Source organism: Coloeus monedula (assembly GCF_965178545.1).
Source record: "Coloeus monedula genome assembly, chromosome: 5".
Lineage (NCBI taxonomy): Eukaryota > Metazoa > Chordata > Aves > Passeriformes > Corvidae > Coloeus > Coloeus monedula.
The window spans coordinates 11,377,653-11,399,395 of record NC_138785.1 but is presented as its reverse complement, the minus strand read 5'-3'; the positions used below and the strand labels follow the sequence as shown (position 1 = coordinate 11,399,395).

Sequence of the window (21,743 nt, the reverse complement as noted above, 5' to 3'; positions counted from 1 at the left end):
TGGGATGTTTCATACACTAAAAATCCCCAAGTCTGGGCTTTCACCGAACCAAAATTAAGCACATAGTTTAACTGCCTCCAGGGAGCAGCTCCATCGTTCTTTGAGGCTTTCTGTGCTCCTGTCAGTCACACCTGATTTTATTAAACGCGCCTGTCCTTTCCATTCCGGAAAGTACAGCCGGAAACGCACTGGGTGTGTATTTAAAAACCTCTGTACAAGCGAGCACCCCTCTGAGCCGCGCGCCATCGTTACACTCTAACACTGACATTTGCAAATTCCTTAGCGTCGCCTGCAGCAGTCAGGAAAAGTGGGAAAACCAGAGCAAAACAGTTGAAGCGGGCGCTCACAGGTGCCAGGCTGCGCTCCCGGGAGATACCGGAATCCCGGCACGGGCGGCCCTGGGACCGGCCCCCGTGCTCCCGCCAGGTGGCGCCGCCGCGCCGCTCCCGCCGCCGGCGCTTCCCCCTCCGCGGGGCCGGGCAGCGCAGCCCCTCCGCCACGATCCCCCTCCGCCAAGAACACCCCCCGCCGGGACCACCTCCGCCGGGAGCCCCTTCTGCCAGGAACCCTCACCGCCGGCAGCCCCTCCACAAGGCCGGGGAGGGCAGCCCCTTCCGCCGGGAGCCCTCTCCGCCGGCAGCGCGTCTGTCCGTGGGGCCGGGCCGGGACCGAGTCCGTATTGGGAACCGCGCCACCGTGTGCGCGTCTGAAACTCCCCCCCCGCACCGCGCCGCCCCCTCCGCGCCGTCCCCGGCCGCGCTGCCAGCAGCGGGGGAGGCAGCTGTGCGAGCAGGGCGAGGGAGGGGACGAAGGGGCAGGAGGGAGGAGGGAGAGGGGAGGGCGGAGACGGGGCCAGCCCGAGGAAATCAAACGGCCCCGACATGAATTAGGCAGCGGCTGCAGAGGGGAGGGCCCCCTCCCCCCTCGTTCGCTGGTCCCCGCACGGTGCCGGCGGGAGCAGCGCCGCCCCGCTCAGAGCGGCGGCTCGGGGCGCGCACGCACACACGGACCGGCGGCGGCCGGGCGGGGGGGCCGGCAGATGAAGATGGCAATGTCTGTGATCCAAGCGTGCCGCAGCCTGGCGCTCTCAACATGGCTGCTGTCCTTTTGTTTCGTGCATCTGCTGTGCCTGGACTTCACTGTGGCCGAGAAGGAAGAGTGGTACACGGCCTTCGTCAACATCACCTACGCCGACCCGGCGGCCGGCAGCGCCGAGCTCCGCAGCGAGAAGAGCGAGTGCGGGCGCTACGGCGAACAGTCGCCCAAGCAGGACGCCCGCGGGCAGGTGGCCCTCTCCGCCTCGCCCGCAGATCGCTACGCCTGCGACCCCGGCACCCGCTTCAACGCCCCGGCGCCGGGCAAGAGCTGGGTGGCCCTAATCCCGCGGGGAAACTGCACCTACAAGGACAAGATCCGCCACGCCGCCGCCCAGAACGCCTCCGCCGTCGTCATCTATAACTTGGGCTCCAGCAACGCCAACGAGACCATCACCATGCCTCACGCAGGTGAGCCGCGCCACCCCCAAGGGTGTGCTGAGGGGCAGACAGATGGACCCTGTTTTCCAGCCCGCTCTGCCGTCCCCACATTCTTGGGGTGGGAGCTACTGCGGGAAACTGTCCTCGCACCTCCTGACAGGGAGCGGGATGGGCTGTAGGCGTCACTGAGTGGTGGGTGCCCATTGTGGAGGGCATGGAGCTCCTCTCCATGCTGCTGTGGCAAAGGATGGATGTGCTAGCAGCACATCCATAGCAATGCACGCCGGTGCTCCAGGGGTGAAAAGTTTGGAATATGTAAAGTTTGGGTCTAGAATGGGATGCTGATCCCACTGTGAAGCACCGGTGTTTCATTGTGTCCTGAGAGTCCTCTGGCAGGTGCCGTGTGGGATCGAGTGTGATTGAGGGCTTCGGAAGAGGAGAAGTTGTAATGTTGTGGTGCAGGCTTATCAGGAGGTGCAGTAAAGTAGAGAACACGGTGTCCAGAGTCTTGGCTGCGATAGTGTAAAAGCTGTGAGATCAAGTAGGAATGTCGAGTATCTGATTTGGTGAGAACATGAGATATGTCGTACAGGACTGGGATGGGGACAGTGTTTCACTCTCCCAGGTGAATGTTCTGGTGGAGTTTGTGCTTGCAGTATCAGCACATGGGTGGTCGGGTCCCAATACTGCTTGTCAACTAGGACCCAGTCAAAATCCAGTCATTTGAAACAGCCTAAACCTTGGCTTATGACCACAAAAAAAACCCCCACTGCTTTTGTACCAGTGCTTGATCTGAAAAAATGTCTTAAAAACAGTTCGCCAGATTTATATTTAGGGACAGTGTTTTTTGCCAGGGGTCACTTGTCTTTTATACCAGCTCTCTATGCCATGAAGATAAAATGCCACCTATTGTGAAATCTCAGTTTGGTTTCCCTCCAGAAACTAATCATGCCCAGCTGTTTCATGCCAGTAGAATCTTAGTAGAGTTGGAGTAAACTGAAACACAGAAATGCTGCAAAACAGGATGTTATTCTAATGACATGTAAAATTTCCACAGTAAACTAGCTGGCTTGGATGTGCTGAGAAGCAATTTGTTGCCTAACTGTAATGCTAAAATACTGCTGATGCAAAAGCAGGACTTTTGGAAGCTCTTATGTCCAGCCTGTTTCAGAGTTTAACCATTTGTATTGAGCAAATTAGTGTTTCTTTGGTAGGGTTGGTGGAAGCTGGGGTTTTTTGTATTGTTTTCCTTTGGTTTTGTGAGACAAGCAACTCATAAGCTCTTGAGCTTCTTAAAACTGTGCTTTATTATCTGCCCATGGTTTAGCAGTATTCAGATTACACTTCTTCCTACTTTAGGTATCACAGATTATATTCTGAACAGTATAAAGCAGGAGGAGCTTGGCATACTTATGCACCCTCAAAGTAAAGCTCAGGCTGTTTTAAAACTTAAGATGCAGCATAGTTTATTCTTCTCTAGTAAGTTTCTCTAAAACTGCCAACATGTTGGATCAATTAATGGTTTGGCTGTTTTTAAAGTATGCACTAAGCTGTTTTCCCACACAAATGATGTTTTATTAAGAAACAGTGGGAGTAAAAAATGTGTCTAACCTTTTCAAATGTTAGAGTTTTAGTTTGTTTTAAAGTCTAAGATGAAGTAGGGAAGGCAACTTTCTTACTAAAGTGGCCTCCGATTTAAAAAATATACCATCAGTTGTCCTGGGAGCAGCTTCTTTTATGTGGTATGACTCCAGAGGATATGTTCTGAGAATCCTTTCTGAGTACTGAATTGATACCTAGCAGTGGGTTTGTACAGCACCGGAGGCTGAAATGAAAGGAAACTTGCAGAAATTAATCTGTACTTGTGGAACATGATCAGTGAAACTGACGGACTTTGCTCATTGATTTGAGGAGGTTGTCCTCATTCTAAGGATTTTTGTTCAGCGAAGTTGAATAATGGTTGTTGGGCTTACCTTAGAGAAGACCTGTCCTCTGCACATAGTCAAAACTGAGAGGAGTTCTAGAGCACAAGTCTGATGGAACAGAAGGAAAAATAATTATTCTTAGATATTTAGCAATCTAGCAGGGTTTCAGAACTTTACTCTCCCTCTGGTACGACTCTTACTCTGGGACAAAGCAAATGTTCAAGCTGTGTAAAATTGTGGCTGCAAATTTCTAACTTGCAGCCTTTGACATTTGCTTGTTCCTAGTCTAAATGATAGCACAAGATTCAAGGAAAAAATGAATCAGTTTCTTGGTTTCTGAGTTCAGCAGCATCTGCAGTGCTCTGCCCACGCCAAATCCTGGAGTGGGAAGAAGAAAATTCCATCCTGGAAAATACTTGGAGGTTGAGAGAGGAGGGTGAAATATGACCAAAAAAGCAATTTAAAAGTCAAAAGAAATATGGCGTTTTTCAGTTTTTTATTTTCCTCCCACAGATTTTTTTGAGGTTTCATAGACGCTTAAACAAACTCTTCCTATACAGAAAAGTGTATCCTGTTGCATAACAATGTGGCTTCTGCCCTTACTAAATAACTGTTACTGCTAAGAGTAATACTACCCCTAAGACAGTTTTTTTTCCCTTACATATGTTCTTCTCTTCTGTATGCTTTGCCTTCTTTCTCTTATTGTCACTTTACCGCTTTGTGCTGCTTTTTCTGCTCCTCTCACCCTTGTTTCTTCATCTCTACCCCTGTGCTTCATTCCCTGCCTTAATCACGTTACTTTGCCATTTCATAGTGCTTTGCCCTTGCCACTTTCTTCCCAATGGTGTCTTTCTCCTGCCAAAGAACTTACCTCATGGCTCTGTGTTTAATTATATTTCCTGTTTTCTGCTACAGTGCATGCCAATGACCCTTTGCTCATGTGGTGCCTCCTGATTTTAAAATCTATAGGCAACTCTAGCAAGATACTGTGCATGAAGTTGAAGGAGGGTCCACAGATCTCCCTCCCACCACCCCCAGATCAAAACCAGGGTAGTATTATATCAAGGCTTGTTGCGGAAATCTTAAAATATGACTCTGCAGGATTTATTTATAGAACCCCATACAACACAAAGTGTGCAATTTGAACCAGTTCCATCACCCCATGGAAAGCCTTTGCTTTCAGGGAGCTTGTACTGAGGTCGCTGCTTGCACACCCCGAAGGGTGAGGTGGAGTTCTGACATCCGCATTCACAGGGAATGCAGAGCTCTGGGATTCCCCTGCTGGGATGTCCCTAGCTTGTATATCATTTGCTACAGCCTGTGCAAACTGGCATCTTTATTTCTATTGGCTTGAAGGATGGTGTAGGAGCTGTGAGTATGACTTCGTTTGCTTTTTGACTAAGTAGGATCCAACCAGAGAAGGAACAAAAGCATCTAGTATTTCTATTCCATGTGCTTTGCATTTCTACAATATCAACTTCCCTAGCAGAAAAGTACTCTAATAATATAGAGGATGTTCTTTTTTCTTCAGAAGAATAATCCATGGTGTTGGCTGGAGTTTCTCATTGAAATTTTTTCTTATTCAGACCAAATTAGCTATTATCTAGGTTTGAAAAGGCCCTAGTCACTGTGTCTACATTTATTAATTTAGTATTAATTTGAAGTAGTCTTACTACCTGTTGTAGCATGTCCTAACATTTCCTCTGAGCTCTGAATAGAGACAGTAAGAGAGCCTTCCAGAAAGTGATTCAAGGTGAGAACTTCCTTCTCTACAGTTCATATTTGAGGGAACCTACATGGACCACTTCTAGCCTGGGAACCTGTCAGGTGCTTGGCGTGAGGGAAGAATGTTAACTGTGATGGTACATGATTCATATATGGGTAAAAATCAAATCTATAATATTCTACGTAGTTTGTAACATTCAGTTGGAATTCTGAGGTGCATCAGATTATCTCACAGAATGGATACTGTTAATATGTGAAGTAAATTGCATCCTATGTATTTTGCACCAGGAACATGTGTTAGTCAGGCAGTTTTGCATTCTCCGTATTCTGCTTCTCCAGTGCATCCCATGAAAAATTTTAAGTCACGTGCCTCACCTATGACAGCCCCTTAAGGGCAGATGCCTCATTTTTTTGTAATGGCTCATACACACAGCAGCAAGTAGCAGCTGTACCTTTGAGACATGAATCTCGTAAGTGGTCTAAGATGATTCTGACTTCTCCCCTCCCTCTCTGGCCCTCAGGTGCAGTGTGTGTGTCCTAGACTGCATGAGGAAGGCATGGCCATCCCACTGCAAATTCAGATGTGTCCTTCCACATGTGCTGTGAAGGGGCCAGCCTCAACCTGGGAGCATTCAGCTCAATAAGAGTTTCTTCCTTTGTACTCAGATTTTTGTTCCTTGATCAGTGACTAGTCTTACCTTTTACATATTTTAAGATGGTAATAGTTTGGGCTTTGGGCTACCCTGTAGATTTGTAGTGATGTGCAAATTAAACACCAGAGTTGAAGATTTCTCTCTTTACAAACTTGATTCAGTACTGTAGCTACATTACATTTGTTTCCTTATTAAAACAATTGTTTTCCTAAACTTCTGTGGAATTCTAATGAGGAAAATGTGCTGAGAGCATTCACACTGAATTTACATATGGATAACTGTGAATTAATTGAGGGCTGGAGATTTCAGCCTTCCAGAGTCTGCCATAATTTTTTTCTGTTCCAGGCACCCAAGATTGATTCCTAATAGAAACTCAGTGAGGGAGGGAGATGGAGATTAGTGCATCTCTGAGCCCTATCCATTGAGGCATTGCTGGGATGTGCTGCCATCCTCAGGAACTAGAAGGGCTCCTGGATCCATCATGTAGGCCTGGCTTTCTGCAGTTTTTGAAAACCTAGTTCTCTGTGTTTATCAAAATTCAGGATTTATAGCTGACCGGCTGTCCCACTGCATTCCCTAGTGAGCCACACTTCTGCTTGCTAGTTCTGCTCTGGTGAGGTTCTAGACTGCTTTACTGCCCGTGTGTTCAGGTATGCCAGGTGGAGGGGGCACTTGCTGTTAGGTAACTAGTTTAGCTTAAACTGAATTGAAAGGAATGAATTTGACCTTCACGGACTAGAACAACAAAATACCATTAGTCCCTGGTACTACTTGGGACAGCCACTTCAGCTGGGGCACTGAGTTTTGTCATTAGATGAGATGCTTTTTTGTCATGTTGAGTCTACCATCTTTCACCCTCATGGCTGGGTCATGTACCTCCTTCGGAGCCCACTGCAGACAGTGGGAAGAAAGATAGTGGAAGGACACAGAATCCACTGAGCTTTGGATCAAGTCATAAAGTACAGCTTTCCCTACAAAGAGGTGAAGTATTGATTCATTGAAGATTTCATTGATCCTCCAAGCTTATTGATTGCAAAAGCAGTTAGATTTCTGCTTTGGTTATCTGCAACATTTGTATACAGTGGCATTCATACAAATGCTGTCCTTAGATCTCTGCAGTAAGAAGTGACACAGCAAGAAGAAAATCTTCCTCAGGAACAAAACTGTGTCCATATCCACACTAACTGCTGACTGGTGATCTGGAGCACCTCCTTTTGATATATAGTCCTTAGGAGAATGGCTTGCTTTTGAGAAAGCAGTGGTTTGTCCTAGTTCCATTGGTATTTTGTCTTTAAAATGGTAATGTTAGCTTGGGTTATTAGAATATTGTGGCAGTCTGTGGCTTAGTGTAGCACATTAATTGATGCAAATATATTTCTGTGCTACCTCCCTTCACTCCACATCACAGAGGACAGGAACATTTTCAGCAAAAAGGGAGAGAAAACTAACTAGTTCAGTGTTGGCCCTCCTAAGAGTCTTTTCCTGGTGAGAGAGGAGGACACTTTCTACTTTTCTCATGTAAGCAAAGGCCTAAAAGAACCCATTATTGTGCAGCACTTGTTTGATGGAGCTCATGGTGCTTTGTCATGTGAGATGACTGAGTTTCAAGTGACGTCTGCCTCCATACACCACGAGCCAGGCTGGTGAAGAGTTAGGCATTTATGAAGGGATAGGCCAACAACTTCTCCACTTCCCAATAATTTCTACATAGCTAACCTGCACAGAAACAGCATTCATTTCAAGAGAAGCCCCACTTCTGCCCTTTCAGCTACATTTGAGTAACAGTCACTTGATGACTCCTTTGGTGCAGAAGGGAGTGAACAATACAATCATTGACTCACAGAAATCAGATATGGAAAAGATTGAGTAGTCCATGTAATCTGCCACCTTACTAATGCAGGGCTGCTTCCTATAGTGTTACCATCCAGTATCATCACAGTGCTTTTTGCTTAGCATCTTGCAAAGGAAAGAATTTCCGGGTGCTTCAGAAACAAATGCAGTCTGTGTAAGGAGAATGGTTCTGAGGCAAGCGATACAAAACGTAGGAAAATGTTAATGAGTAATTCTATACCTTGCAGTAATATTAAATTCTCATACCTTCTACAAAGGCATAGCTGCTAAAGGATAAATAAGGTTTAAAGCCAACTGTATCCATTGTGCCGCACAGTCTAGGGGAGTTATATGGCAATTGTAAGAAGAAGGAAGTGGCAAAATATTTTGCAACTGGTTGTGTCCAAACAGGCTTTACAGTGCTATGTCTTGATTCCTCAGTGGGATGTGATCCTGGACTTTGTTCATGACCAGCGCTCTCCTCGTTCCACTGTGTAGTGTTTTGGTTTCTCTGGAAAAGAAATCTGGATGGTTCAGCGTCTGGTCAGGCACTGCACAGTTTGACCAGGTCCTCGATGTGGATGAGCAGGGATCAAGGACCCCTCAGAGTATCCTGCTTTTCATGAGTGCATTTGGATGTAGTATCTCAGAATGTAATTCTCTTGAGAACTACAATTTCTGTTACCTGGAGAAGAAAACCCAAACCTGTTAGGTGAAACCTTAACTTAAAAAATTCACCATATTAAATCTACCAGCTCTGTATCTACTATCTGATGCACTGGCCATATTAGTGTAATCAGAAGTAATTCTTCAGCCAGGCTAGGCTGAAAATTACTGAGTTAGATTCTTACCACCTGCTGGAAACAATGGTTTTTAGTTTAAAAACGGATGGGAGGGAAACACCTCTTCTTTTACCAGTTCTAATAGATAGGTTATAAATATTGTTTGCATATGAAACAACAATACTATGCAGCTGTGTTTTACAGGAGAGGCCTAACAAGGGCATTCTTTACTTTCTGTCTCCTATAGATTATTTGAAATAACCCTTAGAAAACTGAACTCAGTAGAAATGAAGGAGACAATGAAAAAATTAAACTGTTTTATTGCTATTCCACACTGAAATATGAAAAACTTTATTTTGTGTTACTCAAAGATAATAGCTTTAAGAAATAATTGTTCATTTCTTTTCCCTCTCAAGAGTGGCCAATAAATAATGTCAATGAATTGAAGTGCCTGTTTGTTTGCCTCTGACAGTATAATCATAGCGATATTCAATTATACTGCTAGACCTGAGCGTCTCGTCAGAACTTTGGTCTTGAATTTGATGTGTTTAACTGTGTTTATGTACATAAATTTCTGTAAATTGGAGAGGTACTTTCAGCTTGAGACAAAATTAAAAGGAAAAAAAATGTATATCTTTTTAGTTCCCAAACCCCAGAAACGAAAATTACAGCCATGTAACTCCATAGAGTCCTGGATTGAGTATGTCTTGCATACTTCTTAAACCCAGATAGAAGCAACATAGATACATCTGCACAGGAATGCAGTTCCTCCAGGGATACATGGAAGAGGGTGGGTTGGCAAGTGCTCTCCTGTGCTACACACTTAGTGAGACATAGCTTTTTAAAATTAATTTGTATTCCATAGTGTTGTGAGCTTTTATCCTGAGAGAGGACCTCAGCAGTGGGATGCTCCATAACAAAGCAGTTCTTGTTGTATAGTTTTCTGCCAAGACAACCCCTTACTACTGACATATTTGTCTACAAACCATCATCGTTTGTCACTGAAATGGACTTAATGATACAGGATTTTACTCTTCCTCGTAATTTGTTCTGTATCTTGGGCTTCCTCCCTTCTTATATGCTCTTTGGTTTGCTTCTCACTGTTCCAGACTCTGCTTACAAGCCATCTTTTTCCTGAAAGTCATTGTAAGAATATCTCACCAGATAATATATGTATTTTAAAGGGAATTATACATCACATTAATCTCTGGCTTCCAGCTTTATAAATCACACATCATTAAACTGTGCTCCTCTATTTGTTGTTTTCATCTTGCAGTCCATGTCAAAAAATTCTTATTTTTTTTAGCATGGCCACTGTTACATTACACTGAATGTGCCTGACATTACACAGCCGTGTTCAGAATGGACTCCAGACCCTAGTGGGTAGTTTAATCTTTGATTAACGTATATGCCTAATCTTAAGATTGCTGTAAAATGTGTCAGCATTAGCTGAATATGTGTTGTGGGTTGCCTGGTTTCAGACCCAGCACGATAAGCTCTATGGTTTTATTGTTTTGGTTAAATTGATTTTGGAGCACTTCAGAAGCTTTTGCACCTAATTGTTATTCTCATAGCAGCAGAGCATTTCCAGGTCCTCAGGATCGAAGCTCTGGGTGTCTAACAAGTTTCACTATGAAAGATTTCTTGCATTTTCTAATTAGGCAGGAGTTCTCTATCAGTATCTGATAAAGATCTCTCTGGTGTTACGTCCTGTGATGCTAGCTAAAATGTTCCTATTCTTTTTCCTTTTCCATTTCAGTAGTTTCTGTTAGAAGACAGAAATTGTTTCTGCTTTTCCTTTGCCCTTTTGAAAATCTCTGTGTTAGAGAATCTTAAATCTTCGGCCATATTTCTAGTACATGTCGCTGTTTGTACTCAAAAATAAATCAGTCTTTAAAACAGGACAGTCTGATGCTGCAGTCACATTCATGATTGCTTTTTACACTTGCACGGAGTATGCTTTCCCCTCTTGTGCCTTTTTAAGCTTTTGCTATATGCTCGCTGTCTCCTAGTTTTACCTGCCACTATCATGCTCCTTGACAGAGGCAGCTTTTGCAAGATTACACAATCTCTGTGCCTGGTCTCTTATTGTTCTTCATGTGTCCATGTGTTTGGAAGTACCATCTGGTTGTCCATCAAATTCATACCTTTACTAAACACTTCATCAAAATTTCTCATGCTGGAAAATGAGGAGCTGTCTGAGTAAAATACATTATGTCTTTTTATAGTGCTGCCTTTGATACATTTGCCTTGCCTTATCTTTCCTTCAATCCTATACTCTCTTTATTTTCTGCCTAATTTTTTCTCTCCTTTGGTTTGTTGGGTTTTTTTGTTTATTATCCCTGCTTCCTGTAAATCTTTTCCTTGGACTTCTCACCCTTTTTTTTTTTTCTTGCCTTCTTCCCTTTCCCTTTATGTGCTCTGCACCTGTTTTTCATCTCTTCTATTTTGAATTTTTTTTTTCCTTTCTGCCTACTCCTTACCAGGTTGACAAAAGGAGTGAAATGCTATTTGCTTTGCAAAAACCTTGACTGTAAGAGGAAGCAGTGCAGGATTATGCTCTATGGGTGGTTTTTCCTTTGCAGCTGACTCTGGTTTTAAAGAGCGTCTGCTGTCTGCTGCTCAGGGTGGGCTCAGAGGAGTGGGACACCAGCAACTGGGAAGTCATCAGAAGAGGGACAGGCATAGCACATTTGTTGTGCATGGAAGCATTTGTGCTGAGCACTCCTAAGTCTTTTTCATGAATTCTTAATGGACTAAATTATGGTCTCCTCTCTTTCATGCTTTTATGGAAGAAGATTAAGTTCCCCCTCTCTGGATGCTAGAAAAATTGATGGGATTTTTTTCTATCAGAACTGTTTTTCTTAGGTAGTGAAATGGATTTTCAACAGAAAACTGTTTTGGAAAGTTTTTGTTCTCTGGAAAAGATCTTACAGGTCTGGTTTGAATAAAAATTTTATTTTAGTAAATATTTTATGTTTCTGAATTTCAGTTTCAGAAGCAGATTGATTTCCCTTTTCCTTTTTTTGATGATACATTACATTTTAGTCAGCTTCTACCAGCTTTAGATACTAGTTCCAATCCAGAGCACAGACCTGACTTTTTCCCAACTCACTTTTCTCCAGGAATCAATGCATGCATCTGATCATCATCAGTTTTATTTAAAGATACTGACCTCAGGTTTGCAGTGCTGAATTTCTTTTCCCTGTGACTGTGTGGCAGCAGCTTTCTGTCTTCTCACAGTGCAGTCCCTAAGCTGTGTAGAGTCTTTAGCCCTTGCTTTGTGTCTTTACTAGCAGATTTCATCACTGTGTCTAGATGCACACGGGAACAACACTCAGTGTGAGATAAAGATTGCTCTCACAAAGGCATAACAGGGATCAGTAGCTGTCAATGGAAGTGAGATAAATTCAGGCTTGTAGTATGATGCAATTTCCTAAATGGTTGCCCATACCTTAATGTTATTTGCATGGAACTGGATAGTTCTCTAAATGTCAAATCCTGGGAAAAATACCCCATTCTCTGGGAAAATTATGGTGGCATCTGTACAAGGAAGGTTAGAGAAGGTGTTTATAGTAGTTCTTATGGTTTTAGGATACTTCTCTGGAACTATGACCCAGCTCTCTTCCATGCTTGGAGACTCAAAACTGCTCTGGCAGAAGCTCTGCACTGTGGGCAAAGATAAACCCTCTGGAGTGAAACATCAGCTTTTCACAACAGGATCTCTGCAAAGCCCTTAGCTGGGTGACAGTGATGAACCAAAGTCAGCTTGATATTTCTTTGTGACTGTTGCTCGTAGAGGAGGAAACTGCAAGAAAAGGCACTTGCAATAAAAACAGTCCGAGCCACTTCTATTTTTTGTCTGAAGATAGCTAACAAATGCAGAGAGGTGTCCATAAGCCTCCACCAACCGACCAAGCTTGTCTTGCAGCATGAGAGATGTGAAAGCCTTTATATTCTAAAACTTTTATTTAACTGTTTAATGCCAGCACAAGGAAATATTGTGATGGAATGCAACCTAGAGCAGCAAAACTATCACAGGTGAGGATGAAATAGTTCAAAAGACAGTAGTACCATCATTTGCTTTGCCAGAGAAACAGCTGAAATAGCCATTAGATAAAAGTCATGTGGATGAACCTGAATCCTGGAGAGGTGAATTCATGTTGATAAGAAAAGACATTAAAATAGGTGGTGACCCCTGTGGTCTCCCCATCATGTGGGAAGTTTTCCTCTCAGAGACTGTGAAATGTCTTTGACTAACCCATATATCTTAAACCTCATTTCAGTTCTGCACTGATTCCCATTTCTCACTGGCACCCACTGTCATGATCTTTGACATTTTCTTGTCTGCTGCCTCACTGCTATTTGTTCCAGTCCTTCCTTGCTGGCTTCACAGGTGGTGGGATCATTCCTTGAGATGACAAGGTTCTTGGTCAGCTCTGGTTTGAGCTTGTATGTTTTTCTCTCGTTGCCATTAGCAGTTTGGGAATGGCGGGTTGCATTGCTCCCAGAGTGCTGCCCAGTTGGATCCACAGGTGAATTAGATACGGAAAGCTACCAAACAGCTGAAGTGCAGGTGAAAGCCATGAGCTCTATCTAAGGCAGCTGGGATCATCTAGTGCACATTGATTCTTCAGGGAGCTCATCTGTCATCTTTACTCCCCTGACCTACTGACCCCTGCTTAAGAAGATACATAGGAACATTTCTTTGTTCAGTGTTAGTGGGGTTTGGGGTTGGTGGTTTTTTTCACCTAGAAACATTCTCTTTTCTTTGTTGAATACCCAGACAGCCTTTTTTCTCCCCCCTTTTTTTTTTCCTGTCCTGGTCTACTAACCAGAACTTATCGAGATGCAAGTTATGAGAGTCCACAGACAATTTTTAAAACAAAAATATGACTGCATAACTATTTATTTCCAAAATTATGCTTTCTAATGGTTGTTAGTTCGAAGAAATTTTTGGTGCCAGAGAGTTTATGTTATCTGGTTTCTAAATATGCATGACATCACTTCTTTCTGCAATATTTAAGGGCTTCATTCCCATTAACTAATTTATGTAGCCATCTTTCTTCTGTTAGACTTGCAGAAAACAACAAAGCAAGCACTGAACTTATAGCGTAGAACATCTCCTGTTGAGTACCTTGGACATTTGAAGTGTAGAATCTGTTCTTAGTTCTTAACCAATGTTGTGTTGAATTAGCACAATGATTACTGTTGTCTTTTCATTTTCTAGCCGCAAGACCAGGAGTATTTCTTGCCAGTGCAAAGACAGCTCTATAAATTCTATCACAAAGCTGCTGTCTTTGGCTCTGACTAGCCAAATCTGTTGTGGGTTAGCCCACAAAACAGGAGCTACTGTGCGTATGTAAAGCAATAGACTCCTTGGTAGTAATAGCAGGGAGGCAATTTTAATGGGGTCTCACCTGGACTGATACAGCAACTCCTAAAATGTCTTCCTTGCAAATGAGACCAATACTTAAAAACCACTTCTCACTTTGCTAAGGTAGTGATTTGGCTGTCTTAAAACTCAGTAGTAGGTATTTTTAAATTACTTCTTATGTATACATTACATTAAATTAATTCGGAGAACAGTTCATGTCCCAGTTGAGGAAAATGTTTGCACAAATGGTTATAGTTAAGCTCACATTTAGTTCTTGCTGAGAATGGACTAGAAGTTGAGCACCTTGACTAAATGTCACTGAAAATGGTTCTGGGAGGAAATGTCATCTGTGAAAGATGTAGAAGTGTCTGACATAGCCCAGAGGCTTTTTACTAAGAATGTTACTGTGGTCACTTCAGGTGCAGCTTATGCCCTCCTATAGCACTGTGAATACTCAAGATCCTTACAATAAGCACTTCTATTTGGAATTGTAAAAATAAGATACACACACTTTATATATTTAATAAAAGAGATGCTTAATAAATACCTATTAAAAGAGATTATTTAATTATTTTTCCTTTTTCCACATAGTTTGGCTAAGAAGCAAAGGTGCCTCTTAACTTCCAGTGAACACTGTGCCCCTTCCATCTGTGGAAAAGCTGGGCACCCAAACCCTTTAAAACCCAGCTGCTCTCTGTTCTCCACTGTGTTTTACTTGATGTGTGTCACCATTGCATGCAGAGGAACAATCACAGCTGTGGGAAGCGTGGACAGCTGTTTAGATATTTAAAGATGGCTTAAAGATGTGTATCAACCAGTCATTTGTACTTGCTAGGTGAGCTAGGGGAGTTTATGTAATTTAGAATAGCCACACAGCATTTCTTTGCCAATCAGGGAGTTGCCTAATTTGGAAATACACATATATCTAAGGCCAATCTAATACACAGCAGCTCCTTACCTTACACCCATTCCAGTTTGGGAATAATAATGGTAATGTTTTTCAGATTTGGTGCCAGGAGATAAAATTTTGCATCCTCCCTTGTGGCCTTATCAGTCTGTCAGCTTCATTTTGTTTTGAGAAATTCAGGAGAGGTTTCCTTAATGTTCCCAGTGGTACATATCAATTTTGGATAGGAGTTTTAGCCATTTAGACAGTTGTTTGGGTTATGTTGAGATGATGGGAAACTGTAACCAAGAAGGAGGGAAGTGTAATATTAACAGATGTTCCTCCTTTAGACATTCCTAAAAAGCTAACTGCCTGGAAATAATGCAATTATTACTTTTAATAACCTTTAAGTACATACGGGTGCCCCACAACAACTGTGTTAATGTCACAGAAAGACTTGCTAGACCAGGCAAATATTAATGTAGGATACACAAGTACTAATGAATACCTGAGGTGACTCAGTAGTGTCTTGAGTGCTTTGCAAATCTGTATTTATCACCACAAACCTCAAAGATGTTTCATAATCCATAAAGTGAATGGCCTGCATTGTGAGTGGAGGTGATTAGTATCTGTTTGTGAGTGCTGTGCTCTTCACGGGCCTGGGCCCTACTTTGCCTTCTCCTGTGTCTCCTTGTTTAATAAAACAGAATTGGAATCCATCCGTCAGTGAATTACTGCAGGTTTGATTAATTTGTAAATAAACCTGATGTTCATGCTGTTACCCAACAGTTGTCTCCACTTGTTGGCAAGAGTTTCAGGATCTGAGAAAATGCATTAAGTCTTTATTCATAAAGTTCATGATATTAAGTCAACTTAAAAAAAAAAAAAAATTACATTTTTATTTTTGTTTCCATCTTTAATAATGAGAATGTCCCTGTCACTGAAATGGATAATATTCACAGCCTGCAAGCACCTCCAGACTCTAGCACTGAAGAGATTGTACCTTGTTTTGGGAAAGGGTGCTGCTCTGTACAGCCTTGGTAGCATGAAAACTGAAAGAATTTATGAAATTTTAAATAGGTTGGTGAATTTTAGGTCCACTTTCCTCGATACTTTGAAGAAGCACATAAATGACTCAGCTGGAAAAGTCACAAGAAGTTCATAGGAAGGAAAAATTTCTCCACCCACGATATTCTGATCTCAGTAGTTCATACATGGAGAATTGGGATTAGACCGGGCTCTAAGCTGACTTTTCACAGGCCATACTTTCCATATGCAGACGGCTTTCAGACAAGCTCAGGTGCTGATTTCTGAACTTTGAGGTTAGTCACTATTTAAGGGTCTCCAAAGTTCCCATTTAATTTAATTATATTTTTGCATGTTATGAAAAGAATTCCAATAACTGTCCTGTAAATTCCAACTCCCTAATCTTTCCCTTAGAAAAAGCATTCTGAGATTCTGGCTGATTTCCAGAAATGCACTTACCTATGCCACTAATTTGTAGCCTCACTTCTGAAATCCTAACCATGCTGAAGTCAATGCCAAAACTTCCTAAGGATTTCATCGCCAAATAGTTAAATCAGGAAAATAAATACCTGAACTCATTGTAATGTCTTCTGCTGCCCTCATAGTATTTAACACTTTGTCAAGTACAGAAGAGCCACCAACAAACATAATACCAGGCTTTCACCAGCATTGCCAGTGAAGTATCAACAGCCAGCATTTCATATGAATTGTACATATCTGTTGGATTCCATCCAGGCAAAACAGTAGACAACACCAGGGCTTCATTAAGATTATTTTGTAATTGAGTAAAATGATGGGTCAGCCTTGAACCTGTAAATATTAAGTGGCAGTAGTTCTCCAGCACATTTTGAAAAGGGTCCACCTGGCCTCAAGTGAATGTATAAAATAGGTAGTCATTGTTATATTTATTATATAGGTAGAAGTTAATTTTCTTACATTTTTAAGAGCTTGAGAATAGTAGGTCATGTCTTCTGTGTATTTCTGACAGTGGGCTTCAAAACATTTTTTTCTGAAATCTACTGACAGCTAAAATTTGGTACCTACAAGGCTTATGGCTTTCGTATGAAGTGAAAGGAATTGGGTGGTGTGGTACTGTTAGAGCTGTGTTTGGAAGAGGCTGAGAAGCTTGGTGTGCAAGATGCACATCCCTGCTAGCTTGTCTCCAAGGGCAGGGAGAGAGGGTGCTGCCTGACAAAAGTCGTAGTCAAGGTAAAATCTCCTGAATCTCAAGCAGGTACTGGCTGGAAGCACTGCAAAAATACCTGCTCTAAATTTGGAGAGAGAGAACAGTATGGTTTTCACACCTTTCTTCACTAACTGGTATACTAAGAAGGAATGGCAATGATGACAGCCTCATCACGAGGGGAGTGCTTCCGTGCTGGTTGTTAGGAGAGTGCTCAAAATTAGCATTCACAGTCTCCGGTGAAGGAGTGGAATCTGCGTTTTATGCCATCCATCTATATACCAAATAAATGTGGACAGTTGTCATAGAAATAGTTACAGAGACAATGTCTCTCCACAATGAGCCTAGCAGAGGTCATTTCTAAACTGTTTCCTGCCTGACCAAGTTGAAATGGCATTCAATATGGGCTGAATTTGTTCCAGACAGAGGATTAGTTATTAGATCTTCAAATACATGGCTGGTTGGTAATCTTTTTTTTTTTTCTTTTTTTCCTTAAGTTTTCTGGAAATACCATTCAGCTGAAGACACCACGATGTAGGCAATACCACATGGTGATTTCAGTGCCTTCATTCTGGCACACATACTGTGTTTTGAGTGATGCCGATCTGTTTTGAGAGCTTGTGGGATTTTCAAAACCACTGCTATGTTAATCTCATTTGGGTTCTCTAACATGCTTCAGATCACCCTCTCTTTTTCAGGGTCTGATTACAAGATACTGAAGGATGTTTTGTACTGAAAATAAGTTGTTTTCAGTTTTCACTACACCTTCATTTTGGAAATCTGTAACTGTTTAACCTCTCTGTAAGTCTTCAGCATGCCATATTACAGTGAAATTCTCTGCTAATCAAGGTGGTTGCTAATGAGAGACTCTCTCTCTCGCTCTGTAGAGGCACTGCTGTATCCTAAAGACATCTTGCCTTTTGATCTTCTTGATCCAGATTAATTGTAGGAGGCTGAATTCAGACAGAAATATCAAATGCACAGCAATGCTTAACAGAAATGTTACAATTACATAAAACTATGAGAAATCAAAGGAGGGTTTCAGATAGGTGATTGAGCATGGAAATAACAGGGTAGCTAGGTTCATTATTTCAGCTTGTAGTTCTGATCTGCTCGTATGTAGACACTGAGTCATCCAAGACAGAAAAGTAAATGAGGAGAGAGAACATAAGCCATCATACAAGAACCAAGGTAAAGAGAATTACCTGCCTTTTATGTCCTCTCACGTACAGGCTGAATTCATCTCTGATGCAATCCAAACACAGAAATACATGAGCAGCACTAATACTACCAGCAGAGAAAAATTTTCAATAGTTATGACTAGCATTCCTCCCTGGGAGCCAGCATGTGTTTTGTTTGTTGTTGGGCTTTATTGGGTGTTTTTGGTTTGGTGGTTTTGTTTTTTCGGTTGGTTTGGTTCGGTTTGTTTTTTTAACGCGAGAGGAAACAGGCATGTGAAATAGCATGTAAGTATCTGAAACTGCATGATACTACATCTGATACATCAGGGAATAACTAGAAGCTACCGTTGAAGATTGGCTTAAAACAAACCTTGCTTTGGAATCAACTGTGCAACTTAAAAATATGCCTTGATATCTTCAGCTCTGTCTTGTATACTAAAACTTGCTAAATTTGGGGCAAGATGTAGTTTCTGAACATCTTAGATCTGAAATGTTTCATATAAAATTCTTGTTTCAAGTCATTTAAAGAGTTATGAAATTCACATTCAAACTCTGAACCTTCTGGCTCTGGTACATGTTCAGATAATGAGATTTCAGTAGGGAAATACAGCCTTTGCCTTATCTATTGCAGATAGATCCAGCATGGAAAACTCTTATAATCAGTAGGTACTGTAAAAAGATCTGCATGGGTATTCATTTGAGGATTAAAAAGCAAGAATCTATTAGCAATGTACTATGGTATCAGCATTATGTTAAGTGCTTTTGTTTTCATCATCCTCAAAGCATGCCTAAATCTCGGAGAGAAATGAGGAAAACGATATAATCAGCCATAAAATCAGTAACAGCTGTACAGAATGTAGTGTGGGCAAAAATGTACTCTTTGGTGAAGCCTGAAAACACTGACAGGTAACTCTGACAAAAGCTTTGTTGTAGAAATGTGAGCACGTGCAACACACGCTGAAGAGATTGTTTCAGCAGAGTATCGTGAATTTGCCTGAGAAGTATGTGCTAAGAGGAATGTATTTCTGACTGAAGAGGAATTTATTTCTGAATTTATTTCTGCATTGCCATGTTCTTGTAAAAGTACAGAGGAAGGACTCTGCCTGTTTAAAGCAGATTTGGACTCATTGATGCATATGACTCCCATGCAGGCATCTAAATACCTTTACTTAGGGGTAGATAGCATGAATCCTTTGCCTGTGGGTACAGATGTTTGTCTGTGTGTCCTTATTCACATACATTTATCTAAAAAAATGGTAACTTCCTCCAGGGAGATCAGCTACAGCAAGTAACCCACACCTGGTATTGAGCTCACAGAAGAGCCAAGGGTGTAGAGATCCCATGTCATTATTTGGCCAATGAATGATCTACATAGACATAAACAGCCCTATTTTTGAGTGCACATGGCATGGTGGTAGTACTTTTGCCGGTTTGCTTTGGGGTTCATTTCAGTTGCAGTTCTGGAGGACATGAAAAAAAAAAAAAGAAAGAAAAAGAGCTTTTAAAAATGTCTAGACAGTTCTAAGAAACCCCTCTTCTGTGCACTTCTCTGATTTGGGGGCACTCAGGAGAGAGGGAGGAAAAAAAATTATGTCTCAGCCAACTCGAGTCCTTAACCTTTTAGGTATTATAATGCAAATAAAATGCGTTGTCCTGAAATGTAAATAAAATATTTGATACAGACAAGTCATAATGCAATCCTGCAGCTTGTATATGCACAGGTGTAACAGATTGAGGACAGGAACTTGTCTTCTATTCATTAGCTTTTCAGAATACTAAAAGCAAGAGATTCCATCTGGAGAAGAGTTTCTCAGTTTCTGAGAAGAAAAATGAAATAAATGTTGTTCCCATTTTGTTCCAACTGCTTGAATAGAAATGAGTCAGAGAGCAATCTCTGTTCTTCTTCGTCTGGACATGTGTACTCCCTAGTAAACTCAGATATGAAATTTAAAAATTCTGTTAGACGTGTTTAGATCCTTAGCTAAAATCCTCATCTAAAAGGACAAGGTTCCTTGTAGGAAAACAAGAGAGTAGTTTTACAGTTGTAGGCCGTCATGCTGAAAATACTTACACGGGCAAGTACCATGGATGTAATGAACTTGCTTGATCTATTTATAGCTTTACTCAGTGTATGTTTTTACCCAGGTGGTGCTCCTTAAATTTCACTGGACTGTGTGTTTGAGCAGCAGTTCACACTAAAGATCACAGTGCAGGACAAGAGTCCAGGTAGCAAACAAATATATTTAATTAAGTAGACATTTCACAATTAATACAATACTTATGACCTTTTTATGGTGTCTCTCTGCAAGAAGGATTTGTAACTTTCAAAACTGCTAGTAATAGCTATTTTGTTTTTGTTTTGAATAGTTTTCTTTACAAGGATAAATAAATAACATTCAATTTTGAGAACGGAGAAACATGCAAAAAGGGTGGAGTAGCCAAACCTTACTGTGTGCCAGGAATGGATTCCAACCTACCAGCGTCTTCTTCACTCCGTAGGAATAGATCCTTCCCATCCCTACAGCACGCTGCTCCTCCAGGCTTCCTATTTGCTAGTTTCGGTTCCATATGTTTACTCATTTCATATGCTTGAACTCCCACCAAGACTGGTTTGGTTTGGTTTTCTTTTCTAATAAGACTGAAATTTTCCTCCATTTTCAACTGAAGTCCATTTGTATTCACTTCTTTCATGAGCTATTCTTGTAATTTAATTTTTTAAATGTTACCATTTTCATATACATTCTGAAATTCTGCTTTAATCTACCAATTCATAGTTTTGTAAATCTCAAAAAAAAAAAAGGAAAACATACCTCTGAAGGGGGAGAATAATCCAGGCAATTACATTAAACATGCTTATATCAAACTGTAGTTGGACCAAATGTTGTTCCCCGTGCCCCTTCCCTCCTAGTGAAATAATAGATTTCATGTTAAATACAATATTTTAATAAAACTTTTTTTTTTTTTTTTTTTTTTACATCCCCAGCCACTGAATGGTGTTTCACCTGCTGATATCCTGATACTTGTGCAATTTATCTGGTACACATGAACTCATGTAGGATGGCTAATTTTAAGGCCGGCTGGGACAGAGATCATGACTGAGTGTGAGGATGCCTCCAGGTCTCTTTGGGAGGGTTATAAATGAAAGCTCAATGAGTCCAGGTTAAAAGTACAGGGGTTTTTTGGTTTGGTTTGGTTTGGTTTTCCTCTGCAGCAAGTGTTAGGAAGCTCGCTTCCCATGTGCAGTTTGTTACTTTAAAAGCATTTGAAAATACAAATGCAATGATTTAATTGGGCTCAATGATTGCAAAGTATTTTCTGTGACTTGTAACAGCTTCAATTACTAGATTGGGATCACATCAAAGGAACTGCAGGATTATTAGCATTACAAATCTGCTTCCTGATCAGAACTACTCAGCCCATTGAGTTTAAGGAGGGGAGATTAATATATTTCTGTAATGTGAATGAAACCACCTCAGGTGCCTCTCGTGCACTCCATAAAACTTCCCTCTATAAGGAGCCAGGTGCTGTGAGGTGCTGATTGTCAGTTTTAAGCTAATGGTTCTAACTTTGGAGGCTCTACAGAGAAGCAGTGAAGATGCCCCATTCTCTCTTGTTCTCTTCCTTCCTTGTCTTTCTTCAAGCTACTTGTTTCCCACTCCCATCTTGCTGTTTTCTTCCCTTTTAGCTCTTCCAAAATGAG

The 21,743-nt window shown here is 41.7% G+C and overlaps 1 protein-coding gene across 1 annotated transcript in view; it reads left to right on the top strand.

Annotated features, from left to right (window-relative positions):
• The first annotated feature begins 886 nt into the window (after positions 1-886).
• Positions 887-21,743, top strand: part of RNF150 (ring finger protein 150) — a 122,153-nt gene continuing 101,296 nt past the window's right edge. Inside the window, exon 1 of the mRNA XM_082281874.1 lies at positions 887-1,505. Within this exon, the coding sequence (XP_082138000.1) occupies positions 1,040-1,505 (466 nt within the window). The 5' untranslated portion in view covers positions 887-1,039. The remainder of the gene's footprint in view (positions 1,506-21,743) is intronic.